At 46.6% G+C, this 8,484-nt stretch overlaps 1 protein-coding gene across 1 annotated transcript in view; it reads right to left on the reverse strand.

Annotated features, from left to right (window-relative positions):
* RPS6KB2 (ribosomal protein S6 kinase B2) overlaps positions 1-8,237 on the reverse strand; it is a 51,283-nt gene extending 43,046 nt beyond the window's left edge. Inside the window, exon 1 of the mRNA XM_030185645.1 lies at positions 8,056-8,237. Coding sequence (XP_030041505.1) covers positions 8,056-8,127 — 72 coding nt within the window. The 5' untranslated portion in view covers positions 8,128-8,237. The remainder of the gene's footprint in view (positions 1-8,055) is intronic.
* Between the last annotated feature and the right edge of the window lie 247 nt (positions 8,238-8,484).

Consider the following 8,484-nt stretch of genomic DNA (forward strand, 5'->3'; position numbering starts at 1 on the left):
AGGCACTTTGATAGGCATCCACAATCTCCCTACTTCTTTCCGATTCCACAGATAGGACATTCCAATCCACGTCAGACAAACTAATCTCCCAACAGTAGCACTTCCCCTTTCAAACCAATCTTTTAATATCTTCTATCAGATCCCTGTCTAACTTCTCCATTTGCGCAGGAGGTCTGTAGATAACCCCCGTGTGGATACAGGTTCAGTCTTCTCTTTCCAGGACGATCCATAAAGCTTCTTCCTTTCCCCAGGGTTCCAGCATTTCAGCCGCTCTGATACTGTCTCTCACATACAGCACCACTTCTCTACCTCTTCGGCCCTCTCTATCCTTCCTAAAAAGATTATAGCCCAGTATGGTCACATCCAATTCATGGGAATCATGTCTCTGCAATAGCAACAATATCCAAGTTTTCTTCAAACATCAGAACTTGCAAGTCTTGAACCTTTGTAAGACTATGAGTATTTGTTCAAATAGCTTTCCATGTGCTTAGTGAGTTTAGGTGGTTTTCTATATTTACATGACCTTTCCCTCTGCCATCATGTTTTTTCTGGGGGTGACTTTCCAAAATCCCTTGTTTCCTTTTGTCACCCCCACTCTCTAGTTTAAATGTCTAGTTTAAATGTCTAGAAACATACTATCTGAATTTCTCCCCAAGGATCATTTTTCCCATCACAGAAAGATGTAGCTCATCATTACAGTACAGCCTGTAATTTTTCCACGTATTTCCCCATGCTTCTATGTATCTAAAACCTTCTTCTTTCTCAAGCCACTTATTGAATTCCTCTGTGTAGTCTTTCTTCTCCCCTCCCCCACATAGGAATTACTTCAGAAAAAGCCACAGTCCGAAGTTCAGTCCCTCCCCAAGCTTCTGGAACGCTCTCTGTGCTGTAAACTTGCTATTGTTGGCCAGGTCATTAGTCCCCAGGTGAATTACAACATCAGCGTTTGAAGCCTTGCTCTCTTCTCCGATCACTTTCAGTATTTGGTCTGTACAACTTGTAGCTGAAGATCCTGTACGACATTTCACTAGGTTGGAACCCCTGAACTGTGTTCCTAAGTCAATGCCTCTGATAATGGAGTCTCCGAGCAATAAGAATTTTCTGCTTTTCACCATTCTGTCATTATTTGGGGGATGTTACTGTCTTGTCTGGGAAGAAGGTGAGCCCTTAGGTCCCGCAACGCCCCGAAGGACCTCACAGGACAGCTGTGCAACCCCAAGACTTCACCCGCGGCGACCGCCGTTCACCGGGGGTTGAGCCCCCAGCTGCAGGCGGCCAACGAGACTTCCGGAACCGCGGGGTTGACGAACTGACCCAGTACCGGAACCGGGAGCGGGAAGGGCAAGTGGAAATCAGAGTAGTCCAGAGACAGGCACCAGGTCAGGGCAGGCAGCTCACAGCGTCGTCCAAACACAGGCAACAGGTCAGGGCAGGCGGCTAGCAGAGTTATCCAAAAACAGTCCAAAGGTCAAACCAGGAGAACAAGGGAACGTACTGAAAACAAGAACACACAAACACTGGCCTAGGGAAACAGAACCTGAAGCAATGTCCTGTTTCAGCCCCGCTCCTTAAATACTGTCAGCAATCAACCGCCCAGCCCCAGCTGACGTGGCCGACCAATCGGAACCCGGCTACTGAAGAAATCCCTCTGGTTGGTTCTGTCCGGCTTCCCAGGCGGGGCTACAGTACCGGCATCCCAATCTGGTTCCTCTGAGGCGGAGCTTCGGGCTCCCACGCCCGAATGTGGGGAAGACGCCGGCCATCACGTCTCGGCGCCATCCTCCCCGCTGGCGCAAGCACGGAGCCCATAGCCGGCGACCGAGAGCCCGGAAGCCGCGATCGCCGGCCCACGGTCTCGGCCCCGGACAGGGCGGCCATCGCCGCGGTGAGCCCCGGCTCTCAGCTGCGGCCTCAAGAAGGCCGGCCATCGCCGCAATGGACACCGGCTCGGCCCCGACTGCACCCGAAACAGGCGCCCATCCGGGAGACCGCCGGGTAAGCCCTCTCTGGCTGCGGGTCCTTCCTCCCGGCCCTTGCTACCCGCAGAGGAGCAGCCGGAGGGAGCGACGGATGTGACAGTTACCTGGGTTGTGCTACTTTCATTGCCTCTGGTTCCACCACAGTTCTTCTTTTTTCACCATCATAATGCTGCAACGCTGCAAAAGAATTTGACAGGGGCAAAGCTTGGGAGGGCAAGTGTTTCTGTGTCACAGATCTTAGTCTACCAGAGCCTACTGTGACCCATCTATTCCTCTGATTTTTCATTCTCTAAGGCAGTAGAGTTGGTAAATTAGCTGGGAAATGAGTAATCGTGGATGCTTTTTTAATTGTAGCTAATTCCTTCTCGAGTTTGTTGATCTCTTCTTTCAAGGCTGATATTTGGAGACACATAGGACAAGCTCTAAGGTTCCAGATAGTTTGCCTTAGGATTAAAGCAGAACATGTATTGCACTGACTGAAGGTCATAATGATGTGATTCACAAGTGTGAAAAGGTGAACTATAACAGAGTGGGACTAGGACACAGGTAACCTCAGTTACCAATCAAACGAAGTCTGCAAATGCCCAACGTAGCTCACAGCTCACTCTCAGGCTTATTTTTGAGAGAGAAGGGCGCCCATCTTTCGACACAAATCAGAAGATGGGCGTCCTTCTCCCAGGGTCGCCCAAATCGGCATAATTGAAAGCCGATTTTGGGCGTCCTCAACTGCTTTCCGTCGCTGGGACAACCAAAGTTCCCGGGGGCGTGTTGGAAGCATAGCGAAGGCGGGACTGGGGCATGTTTAACACATGGGCGTCCTCGGCTGATAATGGAAAAAAGAAGGGCGTTCCTGACGAGCACTTGGCCGACTTTACTTGGTCCATTTTTTCATGCGACCAAGCCTCAAAAAGGTGCCCAAACTGACCAGATGACCACCGGAGGGAATAGGGGATGACCTCCCCTTAGTCCCCCAGTGATCACTAACCCCCTCCCACCCTAAAAAAAACATCTTTAAAACTATTTTTTGCCAGTCTCAAATGTCATACCCAGCTCCCTGACAGCAGTATGCAGGTCCCTGGAGCATTTTTAGTGGGTGCAGTGCACTTCAGGGAGGCGGACCCAGGCCCACCCCCCCCCCCACCTGTTACACTTGTGGTGGTAAATGTGAGCCCTTCAAAACCCACCAGAAACCCACTGTACCCACATGTAGGTGCCCCCCTTCACCCCTTAGGGCTATGGTAGTGTTGTACAGTTGTGGGGAGTGGGTTTTGGGGGGGGGGGGGGGACTCAGCACCCAAGGTAAGGGAGCTATGTACCTGGGAGCAATTTGTGAAGTCCACTGCAGTGCCCCCTAGGCTGCCCAGTTGGTGTTCTAGCATGTCAGGGGGACCAGTGCACTATGAATGCTGGCTCCTCCCACGAACAAAGGGCTTGCATTTGGTCGTTTCTGAGATGGGCATCCTCGGTTTCCATTATCGCCGAAAACCAGGGATGACCATCTATAAGGACGACCTAAATGTTGAGATTTGGGCATCCTAGACCGTATTATCGAAACAAAAGATGGACGCCCATCTTGTTTCGAATACGGTTGGCCCCGCCCCTTCACTGGGACGTCCTCAGGAAAACTTGGGCGCCCCGTTTGATTATGGCCCTCAAGGTAAACTTAAGTTCTGTTTTTTTTCTTTTACCAAACAGATCTATACAAACTGCCCCTCCTCCAGAGCTATGAGTCACCAGATGCTATGTAACCAAACTGATTAAGTCTCTGGCAGTGTATTTTCAAAGCACTTAGACTTACAAAGTTACACAGACAGGCATTTTCGATAATGCCCGTTAAGTCGGACTTTGGATGTTTTGCACTAAACGTACCAAATCTGAATAGGAAATATACCTATTTTCAAAAAAAGAAAAAAAGGTTTTATGAAAACACTGCTTCGACAAGGTTTTGCGCTTTGTGCGTTTATCTTTTTAGGCCATTTTCAGAAAAAAGTAAGGCGCACAAGTTAAAAACGCACAAAATCATGCCATTGGGATGTAGGAGGGGCCAGCATTTATATTAGACTGGTCCCCCAGACATCCCAGGAAAGCAATGGAGCACCTTTCGGGGTATGGCTGTGGACTTCATATAAATGCTCCCAGGTACACATCTCACTGTTGCTCCCTTATCTATTTATTTACTAGCCGTTAAGCCTGTTAAAACGGGTGAGATTTGTGTTTTGCAAAATGTAATAATTCTCACCTCCATTCATCCATGTCCAGCAAACCTCCTCTCTCCCCTGCCCTCCCCTCCCCCAATCCATGTCCAGCAGCCCTCCTCTCTCCCCTGCCCTCCCCCCATATCCAGCAACCCTCCTCTTTCCCTTGGCCTCCCCCCATGTCCAGCTACCCTCCTCGCCGCCGCTCCCTCCCCCCTCCGTGCCGGGCCCCCTGCACTGACATGAGAGTGCCTCTCACCTCCGTGTGAAAGCGCTGCAGGCAGCAGCAGATCGCCCATAGTCACCCCCCTCTGAATAAATGTTTATGAGCCATTATCAATCAATAATTGACTTATCTAATGTGTGTGTGGTTCACAGGATCACACCCAAATTTGGGCGCCATTTATAGAATCGGGGGGGGGGGGGGGAGAGGGGATATGGGTATGTTTTGCTGTTGTCTAGGAATGCTCAAAACCTTTACAAAATGCTATTGATCTTCGTTAAGGGCTTTGAGCCCAAATGCTTCTTTGATATTTCTGCAAGTGCCCAATTAAATAAGTACATATATTTTAACACTGTGCATTACAGTTGCTTGCTGAATCTGGATCAGGCCACTTGGAAGCAAAGTAGTCTTTGTACGGATTGGGATGTCTTATTTTATTGGACTATTAACTGTTTTTATTAAGAATATAAGAACAGCCATACTGGGTCAGACCAATGGTCCATCCAGCCCAATATCCTGCTTCCAGCAGTGGCCAATCCAGATAACAACTACCTGGCAGAAATTAGTAGCAACATTCCATGCTACCAGTCCCAGGGCAAGTAGTAGCTTCCCTCATGTCCATCTCAATAAGACTATGGACTTTCCTCCAGGAACAGTCCAAACCTTTTTTAAACCCAGATACACTAACCGCCATTACCATATCCTCTGTCGTTACCACGTCCTCTGGAAACAAGTTCCAGAGCTTAACTATTCTTTGAGTGAAAAAATATTTCCTCCTATTTGTTTTAAAAGTATTTCCTTGCAATTTAATTGTGTCCCCTGGACTTTGTACTTTTTGAATGACAGAAAAAAATGAGTCACCTCCACCCATTCCACTCTACTCGTGATTTTGTAGACCTCAATTATATCACTCCTCAGCCGTCTAGATTTCTATTAGCAAAGTGTCTTATATAAACACTCCATCCTGACAGGGATATGGATGTTTTGTTGTGAATGATTATACAAGACCTGCTTGAATAAAAGTAGATCTAATGTGGATAAATTTTTTAAAAAGCAAGTATGAAAAGCAGAGTCGGTTTCTCCAGCTGCGGTTACAGCTTTACAAACACTTTCCAACATGCTCCATTTCATCAGAGGACGTTCTGCCAGACCAGATTTTACTTACTATCTGTGCCACAGCTAGGCAATTCCCATTCAAAAGCCACCATCTGGTTTTTAGACTATCTGAATATGCAATGCATGCAAAGCTTCTTATACCCATTTGCAAACACCTCCCATCCTTAACCTATGCACCACCCATATATTCACCCTCACCCACACACCACATCGAGTTTAAGTAAATGCCTTACCGTGCATGTCAGCAACATTCAAGGGAGACTATAACTTGATAATGCTGCCTATACCACCTACTACCATGAGCTCCAAGACTATATACCTCTGCCAGATAGCTGGTGACACAAATATCAAAACAATACTTAGAGCACAGGCTCTTAACCAGAGGTTTGATGTCCAAAGAGGTCAAGCATAGTACAGAGTGAAGGTATTAGGATACTTTTCAAAGGAATTTGCCCAGAATAGAAATAGGCTGAATGCATGTGACTATATGCATGCTGTGCTGTCGAAAACTGAACTACAGTTTTGAGCGTTGGTCAAGGGTAAACAGCAGCAAGACAATCACTAATAGTGATAACAAAGGATATTTTTTTAAAACTTAATTTGCACACCTATTCTCAAGGTTGCACCATTATGTCTGACACAAAGGCTCTGACCTAATGACTCAAACTACTGAAACGTTGTTGCAATGCTTATGAAGGAAATGTTTCCTAGTATGTATCATTTGTGAGCAGTCATTTCATTCAGCAACATTGTAGTTTTAAGCATGATTTCTTTGGTAGTATAACTGCATACTGCTGTCATTTTAGCAACAATAGTAGCTATAACTATTAGTGGCTACCGGTTGGTGATATATAGTCACTAAATAAATGGTTTAGAGGTGGGTGAGAGGGTCAGTTAAAGGGGTGCAGGAACCAAAAAAAGGTTAAAAACACCTGGCTTAGAGCACTTTGTATCACAGATTTCGTATTACTGGCTGGAAACTACTCATTTTGTTTGATATTGATCTGTTGGTGTTTATTTTTCATGTTATTGACTGGTCTTGTTTTATGTTATTGGATTTTGAGTATATTGCTTGCCCTGCACTTTGGACGTTTTCACAGAAAGACAAAACACACAGAGCATATTCTTTCTGGTGAGTGCACTCTGGAAGATGACAGGCACTGAAGGGACAAACAGTGGCAGCACTTTTACTGATCCTGTATTGCTTTGTTTACTTAAACATTATCGCTCTTGTATTTCATGAGTATGCCAGAGGTATACTGCAACCTACTCCTCACCGGCCTCCCACTTAGCCATCTATCCCCCCTTCAGTCCATCCAGAACTCGGCCGCACGTCTTATCTTCCGCCTCAACCGATATACTCATACCACCCCTCTCCTCAAGTCACTTCATTGGCTTCCGATCAGATACCGCATACAGTTCAAGCTTCTCCTACTCACCTACAAATGCACTCGATCTGCAGCCCCTCCTTATCTCTCTACTCTCATCTCCCCTTATGTCCCCACCCGTAACCTCCGCTCTCTTGACAAATCCCTCCTTTCAGTATCCTTCTCCACCACCGCCAACTCTAGGCTTTGCCCTTTCTACCTCGCTTCACCCCATGCTTGGAGCAAACTCCCTGAGCCCATACGCCGGGCCCCCTCCCTACCCATCTTCAAATCATTACTCAAATCCCACCTCGTCAATGTCGCCTTTGGCACCTAATCACTACACCTCCTCTCAGGAAATCTAAACTACCCCAACTTGACATTTCGTCCTTTAGATTGTAAGCTCTTCTGAGCAGGGACTGTCCTCATTTGTTAATTTGTACAGTGCTGCGTAACCCTAGTAGCGCTCTAGAAATGTTAAGTAGTAGTAGTAGTAGTAGAGGTAGAGCAATACACATTCATTAGCATGCCAAACTGAACATACATGGAATAAATATGACAGTGTTCAAAGTTCTAAACATTTCCAAAAATATAACAAAACAAAAAAAAAAAGAGAGAGCTTTAATTGACCCCCTCCCCCCAAAAAATCTGAAAATCAGGGAGGGGAGCCCCAAAATGACCTGAAAACAAAACTTTTTTCATGACCCTCTCCAGTGAGAAGCTGTGAAAGAAAAGCTTGAGAGGAATAGGTAGGAAGAAGTGATTACCATATGGCTCCAGAAAAAAATCCAGACTGGATCAATGTGTCCTCCTTTTTCTGGAGCCATATGGTAACCCTAAATAAAGCACACCTGAGTGAGAATAATAATAAGTCAAGAGGGTGCATGAGAGGGAGTAACAGCAAAAACCTAGGGATGGGAAGAGTGGTGGGGAAGCCAGTGGAGTGAGGAAATGCATAGCACCAGAAAGTTTAGTCAATAGACGAAGAATTATCTAAATGGCCGCTAACATTACATCACACATATTCACCTACTCAGAGCAGAGACGCTTTTAAAGCTACTGTGACGTCTAAGCTCAGACAAGTTGATGACGTCTGAAAGACGCCAGCCAATAGCAGCGTCTGTTCTTCCCCCTAATCCCACCGCTCCCTGTCACTCAGGCGCTGCCCTACTCACTCCGCTCCCTTCCACATCGTCTTCCTCGCTGCCCTCCTCCGTCTCCAGGTCGATATCGAAGACCCCAGCCATGACGCGGCCTTGGTAGCTCTTTGCGGAGAACTAGGAGCACCCCCACTTTAAGGCTTCCCTGCACTGGTTCTTATTTAACTCATCCCCAATTCGTGTGTTACGTCTCAAGTACACAGAAATAGGATACGTCACCCACTACCCGCCCCACCCGTTGCCGAAAATTTCCATTTCCGCCTGAGAGGCGTTCCTGCCTAGGTTTGTCAGAGAAACAGATAAAAAAAATATGTTGTTAGTCCAATAAAAAAAATATATCATAGTTCTTTTCTATGTTTTATTTTATTTCTATCGATTACCTTTAAAAGTGAACACGGCTACTGCCACATCACTCTACTCAGAGAAACAGGAAGCAGAATCAGG

Source organism: Microcaecilia unicolor, chromosome 1, assembly GCF_901765095.1.
Source record: "Microcaecilia unicolor chromosome 1, aMicUni1.1, whole genome shotgun sequence".
In the NCBI taxonomy this organism is placed as follows: Eukaryota; Metazoa; Chordata; class Amphibia; order Gymnophiona; family Siphonopidae; genus Microcaecilia; species Microcaecilia unicolor.